The sequence below is a fragment of the Rutidosis leptorrhynchoides genome, chromosome 2, assembly GCF_046630445.1.
Source record: "Rutidosis leptorrhynchoides isolate AG116_Rl617_1_P2 chromosome 2, CSIRO_AGI_Rlap_v1, whole genome shotgun sequence".
Classification (NCBI taxonomy): domain Eukaryota; kingdom Viridiplantae; phylum Streptophyta; class Magnoliopsida; order Asterales; family Asteraceae; genus Rutidosis; species Rutidosis leptorrhynchoides.
In genome coordinates this window covers 473,707,962-473,728,701 of record NC_092334.1, presented here as the reverse complement: position 1 = coordinate 473,728,701, position 20,740 = coordinate 473,707,962, and the positions used below count along the sequence as shown (strand labels likewise).

General features: G+C 33.3%; 3 protein-coding genes across 5 annotated transcripts; 1 reads left to right on the top strand and 2 right to left on the bottom strand.

Moving 5' to 3' along the window:
• Window positions 1-1,690: 1,690 nt before the first annotated feature.
• Window positions 1,691-2,512, bottom strand: LOC139889401 (F-box/FBD/LRR-repeat protein At1g13570-like). Its single transcript, XM_071872355.1, has one exon. It carries the CDS (start codon window positions 2,510-2,512, stop codon window positions 1,691-1,693), a length of 822 nt encoding a protein of 273 aa, XP_071728456.1.
• A 1,227-nt stretch (window positions 2,513-3,739) lies between these two features.
• LOC139892592 (protein MEI2-like 4) lies at window positions 3,740-10,408 on the bottom strand. Of its 3 annotated transcripts, none has more exons than XM_071875700.1 (14): window positions 10,266-10,408; window positions 9,718-9,796; window positions 9,554-9,593; window positions 8,660-9,015; window positions 8,106-8,264; window positions 7,867-7,983; window positions 7,643-7,779; window positions 7,414-7,496; window positions 6,625-6,963; window positions 5,660-6,005; window positions 5,229-5,313; window positions 5,079-5,147; window positions 4,760-4,939; window positions 3,740-4,066 (listed from the first exon to the last, which is right to left on the bottom strand). In XM_071875700.1, exons 2-14 carry the CDS (start codon window positions 9,772-9,774, stop codon window positions 3,953-3,955), a joined length of 2,082 nt encoding a protein of 693 aa, XP_071731801.1. In that variant the 5' UTR covers window positions 9,775-9,796; window positions 10,266-10,408; the 3' UTR covers window positions 3,740-3,952. The 3 variants fall into 3 exon arrangements, with proteins under 3 accessions (XP_071731801.1, XP_071731802.1, XP_071731803.1); XM_071875701.1 differs by having other exon boundaries at window positions 5,660-6,002; XM_071875702.1 differs by having other exon boundaries at window positions 8,660-9,000.
• A 3,733-nt stretch (window positions 10,409-14,141) lies between these two features.
• Window positions 14,142-15,317, top strand: LOC139889399 (uncharacterized). Its single transcript, XM_071872354.1, has 2 exons — window positions 14,142-14,725; window positions 14,987-15,317. Exons 1-2 carry the CDS (start codon window positions 14,142-14,144, stop codon window positions 15,315-15,317), a joined length of 915 nt encoding a protein of 304 aa, XP_071728455.1.
• Window positions 15,318-20,740: the final 5,423 nt, after the last annotated feature.

The window sequence follows — 20,740 nt, the reverse complement described above, 5'->3', positions numbered from 1 at the left end:
CAAACCCTCCACGTGTCGTACACCTTGAATAGTACGAACTGTACCATCGTGCATCTTCAGAATGATATCTCCAATTCCAATGATCTTTAGTTCATGATCATTGCAACTGTATACAGATCCTCCTGAGATACGTTCATATTGTTTGAACCATTCTCTTCTAGGGGTCATGTGAAAAGTAGCTCCCGAGTCAAATAACCAGACATCAACAAATGTTTTTCTGCCTTCATTTGCTACCACTGCCTCACTAACCAAAGCAGTCCCATCATCTGAAGTGCTTGCAATATTTCCTTGAGGATTTGAGTTATTTAAACTTCGACAATCCTTCTTCAGGTGACCTTTCTTGCCACAATTGTAGCATGTATAGGTCTTCTTCTTTTTAGACTTCGATTTACCATGATTGTGACTCCCACTTGGGCCACGTTCCGTTGATCTCCCTCCTGAAACCACCAAGGCCTCCACTTGTCGTGAACCGGCCTGTTTGTCCTCCTTGTTATTGCGCCAATTTTCTTCTTCTAGAATAGCAGCCGCAACTTCATCATAGACTAGATACTCCGAGAGAACATTATTGGTTAAGTTAATAATGAGTTGATCATACGAATCAGGTAGACTCTGAAGTAAAAGTTCAGCACGTTCTTTTGGCTCTATATTGCAACTTAATGAAGCGAGTTAAGAAAATAGAGTATTCAAAGAATTAATGTGCTCATTAACTGAAGTAGATTCATTCATGCGTAGCGCATAAAGTTTCCTCTTAAGGAATATCTTGTTGTGGAGTGATTTGGTCTCGTACAATTTTACGAGGTGATCCCAAATCTCTTTCGCCGTCTTCTTTTCTTCAATGCTAGACAAAACGCCATCTGCTAGTGCCAGATGAAGATTTGCGATAGCCTGGCCGTCCATCTCTTCCCATTTTTCATCAGTGACTTCGGCGGAACGTCCACTGATGGCCGTCAAACACTTATCCTTTCTCAGGATAGCTTTCATCTTTAGTTTCCATAACGAGAAGTTACTCCCATTGAACTTTTCAATTTCAAATTTCGTAGACATTGCTATAATTACAATCTTCTTTTCGACAATACTATTTTTCTTGAAATAACACCCAAGGACTTTTACCGAGTGAAAATAATCTTACTTATTTTCTGATGTGGACGATCCACTCTCGTGGCAACCACAGAGCATACGATAAGTAGATTAATACACACTAGATATTAGACCTTAGCTCTTGATACCACTTGTTGAGAAAAGCGACACCGAATTATAGCAAACCGCTACTAATAATTGAAATAGCGACAATAAAGAGACACCGAGATTTAACGTGGAAAACCCCAATAGGGTAAAAAACCACGGGCAAGGAAAGAAATACTTCACTAATAAGAATAATAGGAATTACACTTCTCTCTAATTACAAGGATAAACACTAATCTTTATATCTCTTGTAATTAGGAGATTACTCACAAACTCTCTATTTAACTCTTTTAGTATACAAGTAATCTTGTAATTTTGGGATGAATAAAATGAACCATCTCATACCTCTATTTATAGTAAATGAGATTGAGGTTGGTAAGTCTAAAATGGAATTAAATTAATATATCATATGGCAAGCACCAACCAAAATGTTAGGTAAGTATTTGCCAACTTTGACTAGCATTTCCAGTTGTTAATCACATTTAGTTCACCAACCATTTTTGAATATTCAACAAAAAAGACTCCGAAGACTTGGGAGATCATGAATTTCCAAAATGTCATTTTTCTGCTTTCCCATAAAAGTTATTTTCAAATTGTGAAGGTGAGCAAGGTTTTGTACCTTAATTTTCATGTTTGATCCCCCCTTTTTTAGAAATGAAAGATCAATCATCTCAAGTAATCTACAAGTTGTGAGCAAGTTATGAAGCACCTCTTCACTTATGTACACTCGGCACAAACTCAAAACTCTTAGGTTCACACAGTTGATAACAGGGTTACTACCAATAATCACAAGGGGATGCGAATTTAACTCGCGGTACATTAATAATAGACTTGTCACATCGTTGTACGAGTATTTTTCTACACTTGTCATAATAATTATTGTACCAAGGTTTTCACAGGAGAATATCTCATCGGTCAAAGTAAAAGAAGAAGTACTCTTGAGGAAAATCAATTTAAGATAAAGATCCTTAAGACAATTAGTTTTGTAAGCTACTTTCTGGACCCATTTATCGACAAGTGAATGCGATTTTTTATCTTGGATGCTGAATTCAAGATCAAAACTTGTGATTGGTATGTTGTCACGATGAAACCTTCCTAGAGTACGGCAGATTAAGCTAATGTACTTTCTCTTATTTCCATTGCTTAGAGGATATGCACATTGACGAAACCTGAGATTAGGAATAGTAGACCAAGCGTGTAGCCATGATTTGGACAACACACACGTACGAACAGCTTCGTCTAATGTCAACAACGATTGTATATGGCGGATCAAGTCAGGAACATCTAATTGTTGTGAGCAAATCTGGCCATTTATTTTCTCTTCCTCCATCTCCCAGAAAGAAAACAAACTGGACACAGAAAAATTGTTACTTCTATTACACAATCTTACCATTAAACAACAACTTTTTATAGATCAAACTCTTATAATCTTGATATTGTCAAATTAATCTCATTAGAGGTTTTAATGTAATTAACTTAGAACTTGAATTGTTTTTATAAGAACAAAATTATCATGCAAGTTAATTACTTGAGTAATACTTAACAGCCTGTTTTATGTATTTAAATTTTACAATGAGCCCTAACTTAGTCGTATATTTAAAACAGATTGCATTAACTTCAATTGAAGTTAGAGGGATTTTGGTTTATAATTATAAAGAAAGAGCAGTACCTGTTAAATAATCCGGTTGGGTTGTATGATTTTCGACTTCTCGTGTTGTTCGGGAGAGAGTGGCGAAAGCAGGCTAGCTAGGGGTTTTTTCGTATTACTTGAAATTGAAATATTGTTTAGGTTGCGTTATAAATAAACATGCATCTTAAATTTAAGAGAAAATTGCTCAAATAGTCCTCACGTTATATCTTTTTATCTTATTTCATCCCTCCCAATCAAAATTTGCACAAGTAATCTTTAAAGTGAGTTTTAAATCCCAAACTCATCCCTAGTCATAACAATCGATAACTCCCGTTAAGTTTCACCCATGTGCAAATCACGTGATTCGTCATGTTTTTCCATGATTGAAATATACTCAATTTCGTCACCAGTGGCCTCGGCCGGTCGGTTCCACCATTTTCAATCTTTTTTACACCATATGTTTATCTCCACCTCCCGATTCTATTTTCTTCACATTTTTTTTGTTCGGCGTTGTCAACTATAAACCCGTAAATGCTAATAGTATATCCGTTAAATCTAAATTCTAATTATTTACATTAATTTATTTTTAAATTAGTATACTTTATCAAAATATGCATAGGTTATGAAATCAGATTTTAGTAGTATGTATATATTACACGTACCTTGTAATATGTGTTTCTTAATTTACTTGATGTACATGCATCGGTACCAGTTTATCAAACATATTACTATGACAAAATTTATCATTAAAAGATACAAGGACAACGCAATATAAATAAAGACAATGTTAAAAGAATGTCTAAGCGATGTGTTGTTAGTAAAGTTTGAACTTGACCTCTACAAGATGTGTTGCTAGTGAAATTTGAACATAAAATCTGTTGTGAGGATATCAAGAGTATGCCTGATGATTTAACATTTAAAAGACTGAAATTTAGGAACCAAATCATATGGAACAATTCCCAATTAACATTCAACAAAAGTTTGTTTAAAATAGTTTGTAAAAGAAACTACCTTCTACATATCTCGTTCTTACCATTAAAAAAAAAAAAAAAAAAAAAACACAATTCCCAATTCACAGATGGTAATGGTTAAAATGATAATTTAGGGGTAGCTGGTCACAACCAAAATAAAATGTACATTTCATATGCAGTTCTTTATCTGATACGAGATCTCTTGGTTATCATTCACTTCCGGCAAGTTGCACCTGTTCTTGTGCCTCCTTGAATGGATGTTTGAACCCAAAGGAAAAGGCTCCTACAGACGAACACAAAACTACACCACTTCAACAATTGTAGTAGAATACTACTAATTATAAAGTTGCTTGTCACTAAATGTAACAAAGATAGGTAATTTAGTTGATAATTTGGTCGATTTGGTTTGAATTCGATTGCTAATGAGTCACAATGGTCAATTTAAAAACCAAACCAAAAATGAAGCGAGTCAAAAAAAGTGTTTTTAACTGAACCTTTTGTTCAACCTTTCCAACTTCAGAAATTTGTTTACTAAAGCAAATCACATATTCGTCTAACATGTATATATAGTGTATATATAACCACATTTGAAAATTAAAGTATTTATAAAAATCATATCATACAAACAAAAAATATTGTCAGGTCCGTGTTTGTAATTTATCGTATGACACAAACCCATATTGAGTTTTACATGTAACCAACCCAACCATAACCCACATTGCCATGTCTACTACATATCAAGGTTGTGGCGTTCGCTACTCGGGGAGTAATCGGTCAGGAGTAATTGAAAATTCAGGGATTAATTGGATTTGACTTTTTATACTTTTATATAATAACTTTCAGGCTTTATATGTGTGAATATATTAGAAATTCATAAACATAAAAAATAAAGTTTAACATAATTGTCTAAACTATAAACATAATCGTTCATTTGTTCAAAAGTTCTAGCCAAATTTAAATTCATACTATTTGTTACCTGATTGCCAGCATTTGGGCCATCGGTAGTAAAAAGGATAGGATGACAACAAGTATCTTCGTTCAACAAGCTTGATTCCTGAAAGTGTGCAATTAGGGCAGCTTTACCCTGAATTCGAGCATAAGCGAGGCATGCTACTTTTCCACTATGGAACTTCTCCCATTTCTTACCATTAATTGACTGCAAAAAAAGAAAAAAAAAAGAAAAGACTCTTATTGCTATTTATTTATATTTTATCATTCAACATTCAAATGAAGATAAAAAATGACAGATGGCAGATGAATGACTTAGATCACATAAAAGTAAACATGGAATTTACCTTGTGAAACTTTACTATCTGAAGTGGATCGGTCATATTTATAAAAGCGTACCCCATATTGCACTTATTCTGTTATAGACATATTTCACATGTGTAACTAACTAACTTGACTTTATAAATAAAAAATATGATCGATGATCAAATACTCACCTTGAAGTCGAGAGGCAGATAAAGAAAATCATAAGTGCCTTGATTATGTTCATTGATTGCAGCCAACAGCATTGTAGAACTGTACCTGCAGGAAAAAAAAAGGTAATGACATCTGAGTTAATTACAGCTGCAAAACTGCAGGGAATTATCTAGAGGTGTAAATTTGGACCGATTAACTTATTTGACCAAAAAATAGAGTAGCATACAACACAAAACACGTCATACGATTAAAATGGATTAAAAGTCACCCGTTTTGTGTATTTTAAAGCAAGAAACTTCCTAACTAATTTTATTTTTATAAAGATTTAAATTTAATTTAAAATTATCAATATAATAGCACACAAACTAACCCACCCAAACCTCATTTTGCCACATCTAAGATAATTGGAACCAGATTATAATGGGAAAAGAACATATAGATATCAACATACTTATTTGGAATATTTTTAATCATTAACGTTGTTCGGCAGTCTTCCCCACTTAGCACACGTTCAATATCAAGTTCATACTTTTGTTCGTCTGTGTGGCAGGACACGGTTTCACGTCTGCCATGTGATATCCTTCTCCCTCGTCCTAACGATCGACTTATATATACCGGTGACGCAGTTTGATTATCCCGTTTAGGAGATTTGTGGCTTACAGAAAGATTGTTAGTGTTATGAGCACAAACACTGTTATCATACAATGGAGGAGAGTGGGCCCAGATAGGATTTAGATGATGATTTTGAAAGGAGTTAGAATGATGACATCCACTAAGCCCTGAAACCGTATTTCCTGCTAAATATGTAAAAATCAAGTCATTTGTGATGTTAAGTATAAGTATAAATTGTTAAGAATTAAGATAATCAAAGTGCGGATTGTATAATAAAGTAACGACCTTTCTCTTCTGTTCACCCGTAAAAAGTTAACGAACTTTCGAAAAGTTGGATTAAAAACCTTATTACCAAAACAAGATTTAAAGTAACTTGACCATGTCAAATGACTGTGAACTGATGGGTCGGTAGCTGTTAGCATGTTGACTTTTTCTTAACTTGGTATTGAAAAACTGTAATTAAAAATTACTCTAAAAAAGGTTTGAGCCTTTTTCTAAGTCAAAGTAAAGTTTGTGACTAAACATAAATGAGACGAAGTCTGTCACCATTCTATGCAATTTACAGTATTTACCCCTACTTTATTAGCATATCAAAATCCAATGCTATTAAGCACATTTTATAGAAGTTCATTATGTATATAAATTGATGTGAATGTATTTCATAGATATCTTCTATCAGGTTATTATTATAAGCATGAAGGTTGTTTGCATATTGATATAATTTATTAACATAATATATTACAGGGAAAACAGAAGGATAGAAACACAAATATCGGAATCAGGACAGGAATATAAAGTACTTACCTGCAAACTGAATGTTATTGGCATAGGGACCGAAGATATGAAGCTGCTTATCATCTGTTTGTGTTGTAAAACCAACAGTTGCCAAGTTTATACAGTCATGGGAGATAATACTACTATCAACAAAACCTTTGCAACTGATGGGTAACGACTGAGGATGGAATCTAGGGAAATGATTGTGCAAGTTGACCTGATTAGTAAAATAACGAGGGCTGTGGCCAAATTGATCATAAATGGATGACACTGGAAAGCTATTTGTAACACAACAATTTGCATTAATAGCCATTACATTTGGTGAGTGTACTCCATAGATATACTCATCCTTCGGGCAGCTATTTACGACTACACCAAAAAAATAATAAGATGAGAAAGAAATAGCAACATTCACTTTAAACTAGAAGGGGCAAAATAGTCAGGTCAAATAGCGGTACAAAACACTGAAACATGTCATTTGTGGTAGAGTGAGGTCAAGATGTGTTGTACGCAACACTTTTTATCAGGAAAACTTATTTTTTTTATAAACAATTAGAGTGTCAAAATTGATTTGAAACATCATATGATTTCAATAATGATATAAAAAAATTTATGACTAAAATGATTTAGGATGTTTAATGCCTTACAAATACACTGGAAGATGATTGACTTCTAAAACTGTTTTACCCGTTTCCAGCTAAGGTACAGATAAATAATAAACAGATTGACCCATTTATGAGCGCACGGGTCAAAATTGCCACCTCCGCGCAAACAAATTAGAAATCAGTTCTAAACATATTAAGTCAGAAGAATGCATACCTTGTGGTAATGAGTTGCCATTAGGGTTTTGATATGACCTAAGTTGACCTTGCACTCTAGTAGGAGTAAATTGATGTATCATGCTGAATATTAGAATTACCAATATCAGCCATTGAACAATGAAATCTGGTTAAAGTAAATGCAGCTAAATATATCATATATGCATTACAACTTATAAGATGATGGGCAAAAATAGAATTGATTTATCTGATTAGCTTAGAAAGAATACCTTTTTGCAAGTTCCGGGTTGGTTACTTCAAGTTTGATCTCTTGCAACATATTGCTACTATTTAATCCATTGAAAGCTGCTTCTGTAGCACGAATATCATAATATTTTATATATCTGTGATGTATACTTCCCCATATCTGTCGGTGCACAAGAAAGTTAACAAATAAGGATGAATGCCAATATATCATGTTGTTATCGATAAGTGAATCTCAGCAATAACTTACCTCTTCAATTTCTCCAAAATTGACAAACATTTGGTAAAGTTTGTCGTTTGATACAGCGGGATCACAATTTACTACCTCAAGGATAGCCTGGTCAATGTACTGTCCTGAAGTTACATCCTATTTAAAAAGTCAAAATTGAAGAAATAAACACCAATATAGTAACATATTATCGATCACCTATGAGAAGCAGAATGCACACAACTTGTGACATAAGTAATGGTGAATGGTGGGCCATGTACCGTTAGATCCAAATATTGTATGAGAAGCTTCTCAGCTTCCAAAAGTTTGTTTTGAAGTGTGGTAAACGCAATAGTAGCAGCCCGTATGTCATAATACGAAATTATCACAAAACCTTGATATCTACAAGTTGTGTAGAAAAATTGTATATCTCCATGTTGCTGATAAAACATAAAAGAAATGTGTTACTCTTGAGAAGTTGGAATCAACATCAAAAAAATGGAATACGGATACTAAGCATAAAATCAAGGTTGCAAAAATCGCTACTCGGGGAGTACTCGGTTGGGATTTTTTAGGGAGTACTCGGCAACTCGGGGAAGTACTCGGATAATGTTGACCAAGTTTAACTTTGACCAGTATTCGAGTTTTGGCCGATTTTTGACCAATTTTCCGAGTAATCCCGAGTTTTAGCCGAGTTTGACCACGTTTGACTGAGTACTCCCCGAGTTGCAAAAACCTAGTACTCGCCGAGTAATTTTGAGTTCTGAAACACTGCATAAAATAATGAAAAACTTTTTAGAAAATAACGGAGAAATACTGAGAAACTGCAATGCACCTCAAATAGAAACCTAAGTTCTGATTCCTTGACTCTTTTATCAACATTTTTCACAATAAGTGCTCTGGAGGGGTGTACACATGTTTTTAGATGTTCTGAGCTACTCTGATCATTATTAGATCCTTCGGCAGTCACAAAATTCGATGGATGAAGATATTCTTTACAATTCCCTTCCAATTCCATGCCGCCACTACTGTTGAACAGATCGAAGTCTTCATCATCGCCATTAGAAGTAGCATTACACGCCAACTCATCAAGTACACCAGAGAAGAGATCTTCTTCATCTGGAAGAAGACTTTCAACAGTTTTTGATTGATTTGTAAAGATCGATAAATCTTTCTCTGAAAGAAGGGTGACTGCATTAGTTACACAAAACTAATAATGAACCATCATCATAAATTATAATACCTTAATATGATTGTATTCCAATAGATGAAACTAGAATAAAAGAGAAGAGCAGTAATCTAAAAAAGTTTAATTCTGAACCATTTAAAAGTGACTAATTCTTTGCAGAACATGGATGACTATGTGAGAAGGACTCACAAGATTATACAGTTCTAAACCTAAATCATCTACCTCTAAAGACCCCCTAGTTTCAGACAAGCCGTTGTTTAATATCCCGCATGTCGATGTTTTTCTAAACCGAATGTATAGTAATACCCTTGGGAGACCAAAATGATCAATAAAGTGAATGTGTATAAGTTGAATTTGATTGCCTTTTATGATAAATACAATGCATTTGTACCACAAGAACCACAATCTATCTATAAGCAATATACATAAACTATAAGCAAGATATATAACTATGCATAAGATATAAGTCTTGATATTCTACTAATTTTCGTAAGAAACTTGAACAACAAACAATTCAAGCATGTCGTAAATAATACTCACCCTGCTTATCAGCTTTGACAGTTAACTTTCCAATGCGTTCCTTGCAAAATTAGGAAATCGATAATTCAGAAACTCAATAGCATATATTCTTCAAGATGACAATAATAAAGGTATCATGAACCCACTTATAACATACTACACAAAAGTAAAAAAAAAAAGAGTACCTTAAGGTGGAAGTCTGGTCTGTATATATCCTGTTGATCCTTAACAGCAACTTGCATGATGGCAGTAACGAAGCAATAACTAACAAATCGATAAACAATCCGAGGTTGGCTACTTGACCAATTATAAACAGACTTATTCAGTACAGTAAAATCAAACTAACTACAACCTACAAAATACACTCACACGAGCACGAAGATTTGATGGCATGTATATAAGCTATATTCTAATTAAATTATTAAATTAATACTTGCAACTAAAATATGATAAAATTCAATTTTCAGATAATGAAACCTAATTTCACACAGCAAGTCAGAAACTACTAAAATTCATAAAATGTACGGTCAAAAACCTAATCTACAGATAATTAAGTAACCGGACACAGCTAAAAAATAAAGTAAATAAATCAACATGTAATTACAGTAACCTAATATCACCGGTCAAATTTTGCAGCATAAATCATCAAAAACTGAAGTGATTCAACAAAAATAGCTCCGTTTCACCAAAAATACATATATAGACAGCTAAAATTAGGTAAACGTGAACTAACCAGCTACGGAATCAGTAATTTTAGCAAAATTTGAAGTTCTGTATGTATCAGCTTGTTTAATTGAGATATAGATACATTTAGGTGTACGTAATTAGTCGGAAACCGGAAATTGGGCCGGAAAGTAGATGTGAAATCCGGTGAAGGTTATTATAGGTGTGCAGCTTTGAATGAGAAAAAGACAAAAAGTGAAAAAGAAATGGGCGCGATTTGTGTGTGTTTGCGTGAACAACTTAAATTATTATTTTACTTTAAAGTATAATGTTGTTACAAAACTTACTTTATGTAACTATATTGGATAAGGTAACATTTTTATTTATGGTTTGAAAAAGCTGAACTATTATTATTACTCTTCTCTTCTCTTCTAAAACTTAAAATTGAATTGATGATTGGTAAATACTATAGTTTCCAAAATTACTAATTGACACAAAAAATTTCAAATTTTACAAATTGACATAGAGACTCGTAAAACTTAAAATTGATAAATAATATACTTTTCAAAGTTTACAAATTGACACCAAAATTTTCAAGTATTACAAATTGACACAAAGATATTTTAATATAGTTTTTAAACTAGTAGGATTGGTCCGTGCGATGCGACGGGGCCTTTCGGGTTGCATATTCATATTTAGGGAACTCAAAGGATAAAATCTCTGTGGCTGCTCAAAACGTAATAATTCAAAGAATAAACCCTGTGTGGCTGGTTCAGAACGTAATAATTCAAAGGATAAACCATGTGTGGCTGGTTCATAACGTAATAAGAAAGAGATAAAATCATACAAATCTGACTCTTCAAATTGTTGTTGGAACACGATTGAAAATTGGAAGGCTTCTTCCAAAATTATGCACGCCAAAAAGCTAGCTCGTAAAGGTCATAATCCTAATGAAGATGGGGGTGTTAACTGTGTTACTTGTGGCAGTAAAAGGAAAGGTCAGAATTCGAAAATCAACTCGAAAAGAAAAAAGAAAGCCAACTGCAGGCGCAACTCTGGTTCTCGCTGTAGCGACCCGACAAAATCGTCATTGACGGCGCCGACTACTTAGGTCCCGTTACGTGGTCATAAGTCTTTAAAATAACGTTTGACCAAAATATATCGCATTCATTTCAAAAGTTAAGATTTGTTTCCAAGTTTACAAGAATTGTTCAACCAACATTTACGTTACAAAGTTATAAATACAAATGAAACCTATGCGACACAGTTTTAATTAAAGTCAAAAGACGCTCCATGTATGCACATATACTCGACATCCAATGCAAGTATCAAAATAATGAGCGGAAGCATGTATCACATATCGTTCAAGACCTGAGAAAAATATAGAAATCTGTCAACGAAAACGTTTGTGAAATTATAGGTTTAAATAAGTAAGTGAGTCAATACGAATGGACCACAAGATTTATAACAATTCAATAATAGTAAACCATTCCAAAAATTGTTGTCACGAGCACCCAATTATCAAGGCTTAACTTTTCATCCATAGAACCCCATCACAATAGTGTTAGAACATACACTGATTCTCGAAAATATATTTCATTCGTAGACGGTAGCGAACCGTCTGAATGAGGGTTTGTCAAACCCATATGGATCCATACAACATAAGTTCTCGCTTACACCCGGCAAGTGTAACTAATGATAATCGAATTGAGGATTTTGTTCTAAACTCGTAGGTAGAATGTTTGATTTCCTGTACTTGTGTTCACTTAGTAAAAAGAAACGTTTATGTTTTCTCATCCCAAATGTAAGTTCAAAAGAGTAAAAGTTGGACTACGATCTCACCTCGAGTGCAAGAGTAAAAAGATACTTCAACAAGTAACGTGCAAATAACAAACGCTAGTCTTGACCTAAACAAGTAAGTTGTATCAATAACGGTAAACACGGTTAGTCAAAGTTGTTCAATTAGTCATATGGCTCGTTACGACTCGATTATGTAGCATGTGAATCAAATTGTCAAGTTTCATGCAAGATACAAGTATAGAAATAAGTTAGAAAGGTTGCGTATGTATTCGGTTAAGTTTGACTAAAAGTCAAACTTGGTCGGGTCAAAGTCAACGAAAAAGTTAACACGTTCGGGTCGGGTCCCGAACTATTTTTCTGAGGTTTTTAATCATATATAAGCATGTTAGAACAAGTTACATGTGAATCGGAGGTGCGTAGCATAGCAAACATTTTTCGTAAAAGTGTAAGTTTGATCAGAATCCAAACACGCCTAATGCTGCGCCGCGACCAAGGATGGCCGCTCCACGACACTCAACGTGAGCTGGTACCTGGGCTGGTGCAAGTGTTCAAGTCTCGAGCCAAAACTCATTTTATCATAACAAATGAACCGTAAACACTTAAAACGCATACCATACATCATTGGAAAGGTATTTTGATGAGGAATACAACTAATCACATATCATCAAACAATTACATCATTTAAATGACCAAATCCTCGTCGAATGATCGTTAAAAGTTCATCATTGAAGTTTCAAGTTCGTAAAACGCATTTTATGATTCGAGAATCCAATTTACACATACGATATGCCGTTTCGAAGGTAATTAAACATACACTGCAACTAAACACTTACTAACAACATTAACAAGCATTCAATGCATCAAAAGTTTATTTTAAAAGCTATCAAACCCTAACCAAGAATCACAAAATCAATAATCATGTTAGTGAAGTTTTCCAAGTCAACCTACACATCAAATTGAAGCTAATGATGCTAGTAACACACTTAATACATGAACTTTAACAATTTAACAACATTAACTCATCCAAAATCAAAGATTAAGCACACTCATTTCAATTGTTCATACTAGTTACTCAAAACAACAAATCGAGCAAGTAAATCATATATTCATGCTAGACACGAGCAATAGACACTAACTAACACCATTTCAAGTCAAAAATACGAATTTAGAGAAATCTAGTGTTTTTAGAAACCTTACCTCAAGTAGTGAAATTGGTACCAAATCGAAGAGGATGAAGAGAGGATCACGAAAATGTAATTTGTTTTGATGTTTGCTTCTTAGATCGAATTCAGATGATGAATTAAGGATTGAAAAGTTGAGAGAAAAAGTGTAAGTATGAGGAAGAGAGAAAGAGAGAAATGAGAGGTGTGTGGTGAATGTTGACCATTTGACCTAGTTAAGATTTTGGTCATTTAGCAACATTGGTCCCTCAAGTTTGTAGTCGGGTGCGGGAATTAACCGAACGAGTTATTTTGAATTACACGAGAGTACGGGAGACGTTATAATCCGATAACGAAAATATTAAGAATGTTAGCTAACGAAGGATACGAATCTAGTTACGAAGGACATTATTTAAAATAAAAAGACGGGCGTTAAAATAATTTAACGAAAAAATGCGGGATGTTACACTCGTAACAGTAGGAATAGAGATGCCAAGCAGGCTATCTCTGAATGTAGCATCGGTCTGGAGGAATTTGGAAGGAATCTTGGAGTAAACTGGGTCAAGAAAGCTCAGTAAGCTTTACCTTCTTTTCGTTTCTTTCGTATCTTAATTTTACTTATGAAGATCGTTTCTTTAAATATTCATGGGTTTGGGTGTGGTAAATAAAGTAAATTTGGTGATGTGAGAAACTTGTGTATTTCCGAAAGACCTTCCATTTTAGCATTACAAGAAACTAAATGTCATACTCGTGATGATAAGTGGTTTTTTGCTCTTTGGGGTTCTACGGATTGTGGCTTTACTCAAAAAGAAATCGTCGCAAATCGGGGGGGTCAAATGATTATATAGGATAAATCTTTCTTTGAAGTAGATAGTGAATTAATTGGCGAGTTTTTTATAGCTATTCGTGGTATATGGAAGTTGTCGTGCAAAGAAACTATTATTGTCAATATTTATGGGCCGCACGACGATTCTAGGAAAAATAAAATGTGGGATTCTCTTGATTGTATGTTGAATATTGCCGACGTATCTTGGGTTTTGTGTGGCAACTTCAATGAAGTTAGAGAGTTGTCAGAAAGGTTAAATTGTGAATACATTCGTGCTAGAGCGAAAAGATTTAATGATTTTATTACTCGAAAACGTTTGGTTGAAATACCATTGGGTGGAAGGAAATTTACTCGTATTAGTGATGATGGGGCTAAGATGAGTAAACTTGATAGGTTTCTAGTGTCGGATAGTTTTCTCCCATTAGGGCCGGATCTAAGAGTCAACGCCCTTGATAGAAAATTCTCGGATCATTGTCCAATAATGTTATTGGATAATGAGGTTGATTTTGGACCCAAGCCTTTTAAAGTTTTCGATGATTGGATTTGTATTGAAGGTGTTGATAAAGTTGTTGAACAATCGTGGAAAGAAGAGCTAGGGGGTTATAGAATGGATTGTGTTTTTTGTAATAAATTGAAGAGATTAAAAAATACGCTAAAGGTGTGGAGTAAATCACAATTTGGGGGTATTGATGAGGAGATTGATAAAGCTAAAAAGGAGGCAATCGAATTCGAGTTAAAGGCCGAGTAAGGTTTACTCTCAAGCTCGGAGCATGCGGCATAGTTAGAGTCAAGAAAGAAATGGCTTGATAAAGAAAGAACCAAGTTGAATATGTTGAAACAAAAGGCAAGAGTTTGATGGTTGACGGAGGGTGATGAAATTTCTAAATATTTTCATAACTCTTTGAAACGAAAATATAATAAAAACAATATTCGAGGTATCAATGTAAACGGGGTGTGGTGTGAAGATCCGAACAAAATTAAGGATGCGGCTCTTATTCATTTTAGGAACATCTTTGCAGAGGACCATTGCACTCGTCCTAGTTTCGATGGCCTTGAATATGCTTCGATTTTCACTGATATTGCCGAGAGCCTGGAACTACCATTCACGGAAGACGAGATTTGGGATGCAATAAAAAGTTGTGGTAGTTCGAAGGCCCCGAGTCCCGACGAATTTAACTTGGGCTTTTATAAGAAATTTTGGTACATAATTAAAGATGATTTAGTGGCGGCCATTATGTGGTTTTGGGAAAAGGGGGAATTTTCAAGAGGGTGTAATGCTTATTTTATTTCGTTGGTTCCTAAGAAAACGGAGAAATGTCCCGTTCTTATTGATTAAAAACGTTCCATATTAATTGATTTCGTTGCGAGGTTTTGACCTCTATATGAGACGTTTTTCAAAGACTGCATTCATTTTTAAAACAAACCATAACCTTTATTTCATAAATAAAGGTTTAAAAAGCTTTACGTAGATTATCAAATAATGATAATCTAAAATATCCTGTTTACACACGACCATTACATAATGGTTTACAATACAAATATGTTACATCGAAATCAGTTTCTTGAATGCAGTTTTTACACAATATCATACAAACATGGACTCCAAATCTTGTCCTTATTTTAGTATGCAACAGCGGAAGCTCTTAATATTCACCTGAGAATAAACATGCTTTAAACGTCAACAAAAATGTTGGTGAGTTATAGGTTTAACCTATATATATCAAATCGTAACAATAGACCACAAGATTTCATATTTCAATACACATCCCATACATAGAGATAAAAATCATTCATATGGTGAACACCTGGTAACCGACATTAACAAGATGCATATATATAAGAATATCCCCATCATTCCGGGACACCCTTCGGATATGATATAAATTTCGAAGTACTAAAGCATCCGATACTTTGGATGGGGTTTGTTAGGCCCAATAGATCTATCTTTAGGATTCGCGTCAATTAGGGTGTCTGTTCCCTAATTCTTAGATTACCAGACTTAATAAAAAGGGGCATATTCGATTTTGATAATTCAACCATAGAATGTAGTTTCACGTACTTGTGTCTATTTTGTAAATCATTTATAAAACCTGCATGTATTCTCATCCCAAAAATATTAGATTTTAAAAGTGGGACTATAACTCACTTTCACAGATTTTTACTTCGTCGGGAAGTAAGACTTGGCCACTGGTTGATTAACGAACCTATAACAATATATACATATATATCAAAGTATGTTCAAAATATATTTACAACACTTTTAATATATTTTGATGTTTTAAGTTTATTAAGTCAGTTGTCCTCGTTAGTAACCTACAACTAGTTGTCCACAGTTAGATGTACATAAATAAATCGATAAATATTATCTTGAATCAATCCACGACCCAGTGTATACATATCTCAGTATTGATCACAACTCAAACTATATATATTTTGGAATCAACCTCAACCCTGTATAGCTAACTCCAACATTCACATATAGAGTGTCTATGGTTGTTCCAAAATATATATAGATGTGTCGACATGATAGGTCGAAACATTGTATACGTGTCTATGGTATCTCAAGATTACATAATAGACAATACAAGTTGATTAAGTTATGGTTGGAATAGATTTGTTACCAATTTTCACGTAGCTAAAATGAGAAAAATTATCCAATCTTGTTTTACCCATAACTTCTTCATTTTAAATCCGTTTTGAGTGAATCAAATTGCTATGGTTTCATATTGAACTCTATTTTATGAATCTAAACAGAAAAGGTATAGGTTTATAGTCTTAAAAATAAGTTACAAGTCATTTTTGTAAAGGTAGTCATTTCAGTCGAAAGAACGACGTCTAGATGACCATTTTAGAAAACATACTTCCACTTTGAGTTTAACCATAATTTTTGGATTTTTGGATATAGTTTCATGTTCATAATAAAAATCATTTTCTCAGAATAACAACTTTTAAATCAAAGTTTATCATAGTTTTTAATTAACTAACCCAAAACAGCCCGTGGTGTTACTACGACGGCGTAAATCCGGTTTTACGGTATTTTTTCGTGTTTCCGGGTTTTAAATCATTAAGTTAGCATATCATATAGATATAGAACATGTGTTTAGTTAATTTTAAAAGTCAAGTTAGAAGGATTAACTTTTGTTTGCGAACAAGTTTAGAATTAACTAAACTATGTTCTAGTGATTACGAGTTTAAACCTTCGAATAAGATAGTTTTATATATATGAATCGAATGATGTTATGAACATCATTACTACCTAAAGATTAGTAGGTAAACCTACTGGAAGTGACAAGAAATGATCTAGCTTCAAAGGATCTTGGATGGCTTGAAAGTTCTTGAAGTAGGATCATGACACAAAAACAAGTTCAAGTAAGATTTTTACTCGAATTAAGATAGTTTATAGTTATAGAAATTGAATCAAAGTTTGAATATGAATATTACCTTGAATAAGAAAGATAACCTACTGTATATAACAAAGGTTTCTTGATCTTAGATGATTACTTGGAATGGATTAGAAAGCTTGGAAGTAAATTAGTAAACTTGAAGGGATTTTTGAAGTGTTCTTGAAGTGTTCTTCCTATGATGATTATAGCTTGATTCTTGAAGTGATTTTTGATGAAGATGATGATTAATTACTGGAAAAATACGTTCATAATAGTGTGTGTGTGTTGAGAGAGAATTAGAAAGAGAATTGGAAGTGAAATGGAGTGAATGATGAGTGGTAATTGGTGAGTGGTGAGTGGGGTTAAAAGGAGTTCTAGTTAGTTGACTAGTTCATGGTATAAGTTAAAATTGATTAGTCATACATGACATAATCAAGAGTGGAATCCCATGCTAGTTCCTATTGGTATATACCCATAGTAAGTACGTTTTGAAGCTGTGTATAATACGGGTAAGAATACGACTAGAATTCTTGATAAAAGAAAAGAATGGGAAAGTAACTGTAACCATTTTTGTTAAGTATGAGTGTTTTGATATATGTCTTGAAGTCTTCCAAAAGTATTTTAATACATCTAAATACACTACATGTATATTGTAGTGACCCGAACTTTTCCATGTTTATATATATATTAAATGAAATTGTTATTTACATGATTAAGTGTTTCCAACATATTAAGCAATCAAACTTGTTAAGACTTGATTAATTAAAATAGGTTTCATATAGACAATTGACCACCCAAGTTGACCGGTGATTCACGAACGTTAAAACTTGTAAAAACTATATGATGACATATATATGGTTATATATATAGTTAACATGATATTATAATAAGTAAACATATCATTAAGTATATTAATAATGAACTACATATGTAAAAACAAGACTACTAACTTAATGATTTTGAAACGAGACATATATGTAACGATTATCGTTGTAACGACATTTAATGTATATATATCATATTAAGAGATATTCGTACATCATAATATCATGATAATATAATAATTTAAAATCTCATTTGATATTATAAACATTGGGTCAACAACATTTAACAAGATCGTTAACCTAAAGGTTTCAAAACAACACTTACATGTAACGGCTAATGATGACTTAACGACTCAGTTAAAATGTATATACATGTAGTGTTTTAATATGTATTCATACACTTTTGTAAGACTTCAAGACACTTATCAAAATACTTCTACTTAACAAAAATGCATACAATTACATCCTCGTTCAGTTTCATCAACAATTCTACTCGTATGCATCCGTATTCGTACTCGTACAATACACAGCTTTTAGATGTATGTACTATTGGTATATACACTCCAATGATCAGCTCTTAGTAGCCCATGTGAGTCACCTAACACATGTGGGAACCATCATTTGGCAACTAGCATGAAATATCTCATAAAATTACAAAAATATGAGTAATCATTCATGACTTATTTACATGAAAATAAAATTACATATCCTTTATATCTAATCCATACACCAACGACCAAAAACACCTACAAACACTTTAATTCTTCAATTTTCTTCATCTAATTGATCTCTCTCAAGTTCTATCTTCAAGTTCTAAGTGTTCTTCATAAATTCCAAAAGTTCTAGTTTCATAAAATCAAGAATACTTTCAAGTTTGCTAGCTCACTTCCAATCTTGTAAAGTGATCATCCAACCTCAAGAAATCTTTATTTCTTATAGTAGGTTATCATTCTAATACAAGGTAATAATCATATTCAAACTTTGGTTCAATTTCTATAACTATAACAATCTTATTTCAAGTGATGATCTTACATGAACTTGTTTTCGTGTCATGATTCTGCTTCAAGAACTTCGAGACATCCAAGGATCCGTTGAAGCTAGATCCACTTTTCTCTTTTCCAGTAGGTTTATCCAAGGAACTTAAGGTAGTAATGATGTTCATAACATCATTCGATTCATACATAAAAAGCTATCATATTCGAAGTGGTAAACTAGTAATCACTAGAACATAGTTTAGTTAATTCTAAACTTGTTCGCAAATAAAGTTAATCCTTCTAACTACACTTTTAAAATCAACTATACACATGATCTATATCTATATTATATGCTAACTTAATGATTTAAAACCCGGAAACACGATAAACACCATAAAACCGGATTTACGTCGTCGTAGTTACAACCGGGGGCTGTTTTGGTTTGGATAATTAAAACTATGAAAAACTTTGATTTACAAGCTATACTTCTGGGAAAATGATTTTTCTTATAAACATGAAACCATATCCAAAAATCTTGGTTAAACTCAAAGTGAAAGTATGTTTTTCAAAACAGTCATCAAGATGTCGTTCTTTCGACGGAAATGACTACCTCTTTCAAAAATGACTTGTAACTTGTATTTCCAACTATAAACCTATATCTTTTCTTTTTAGTTTCATAAAGTCAAGTTCAATACGAAATCGTGGCCGCTTAAATCACTCAAAACGGATTAGAAACGAATAAATGGTGAGCAAAACAAAATTGGTAAAAACTACTCATTTTAGCTACGTGAAAATTGGTAACAAATCTATTCCAACCATAACTTAATCAACTTGTATTGTATATTATGTAATCTTGAGATACCATAGACACGTATACAATGTTTTGACCTATCATGTCGACACATCTATATATATTTCCGAACAACCATAGACACTCTATATGTGAATGTTGGAGTTAGCTATACAGGGTTGAGGTTGATTCCAAAATATATATAGTTTGAGTTGTGCTTAATACTGAGATACGTATACACTGGGTCGTGGATTGATTCAAGATAATATTTATCGATTTATTTCTGTACATCTAACTGTGGACAACTAGTTGTAGGTTACTAACGAGGACAGCTGACTTAATAAACTTAAAACATCAAAATGTATTAAAAGTTTTGTAAATATATTTTGAACATACTTTGATATATATGTATATATTGTTATAGGTTTGTGAATCAACCAGTGGCCAAGTCTTACTTCCCGACGAAGTAAAAATCTGTGAAAGTGAGTTATAGTCTCACTTTTAAAATCTAATATTTTTGGGATGAGAATACATGCAGGTTTTATAAATGATTTACAAAATAGACACAAGTACGTGAAACTACATTCTATGGTTGAATTATCGAAATCGAATATGCCCCTTTTTATTAAGTCTGGTAATCTAAGAATTAGGGAACAGACACCCTAATTGACGCGAATCCTAAAGATAGATCTATTGGGCCTAACAAACCCCATCCAAAGTACCGGATGCTTTAGTACTTCGAATTTTATATCATATCCGAAGGGTGTCCCGAAATGATGGGGATATTC

What these genes read in the sequence shown, in the direction of transcription:
- LOC139892592 (XM_071875700.1), bottom strand. Translation starts at nt 9,774, where the DNA reads ATGCAAGTTGCTGTTAAGGATCAACAGGATATATACAGACCAGACTTC. An exon ending in TACAATATTTGGATCTAACG is followed by an intron (nt 7,984 to 8,105) that starts GTACATGGCCCA and finishes CTTTTTAAATAG; the next exon opens with GATGTAACTTCAGGACAGTA. An exon ending in CAATAACATTCAGTTTGCAG is followed by an intron (nt 6,006 to 6,624) that starts GTAAGTACTTTA and finishes TTACATATTTAG; the next exon opens with CAGGAAATACGGTTTCAGGG.
- LOC139889401 (XM_071872355.1), bottom strand. Translation starts at nt 2,512, where the DNA reads ATGGAGGAAGAGAAAATAAATGGCCAGATTTGCTCACAACAATTAGAT.
- LOC139889399 (XM_071872354.1), top strand. Translation starts at nt 14,142, where the DNA reads ATGTGGGATTCTCTTGATTGTATGTTGAATATTGCCGACGTATCTTGG. An exon ending in GAATTCGAGTTAAAGGCCGA is followed by an intron (nt 14,726 to 14,986) that starts GTAAGGTTTACT and finishes TATTCATTTTAG; the next exon opens with GAACATCTTTGCAGAGGACC.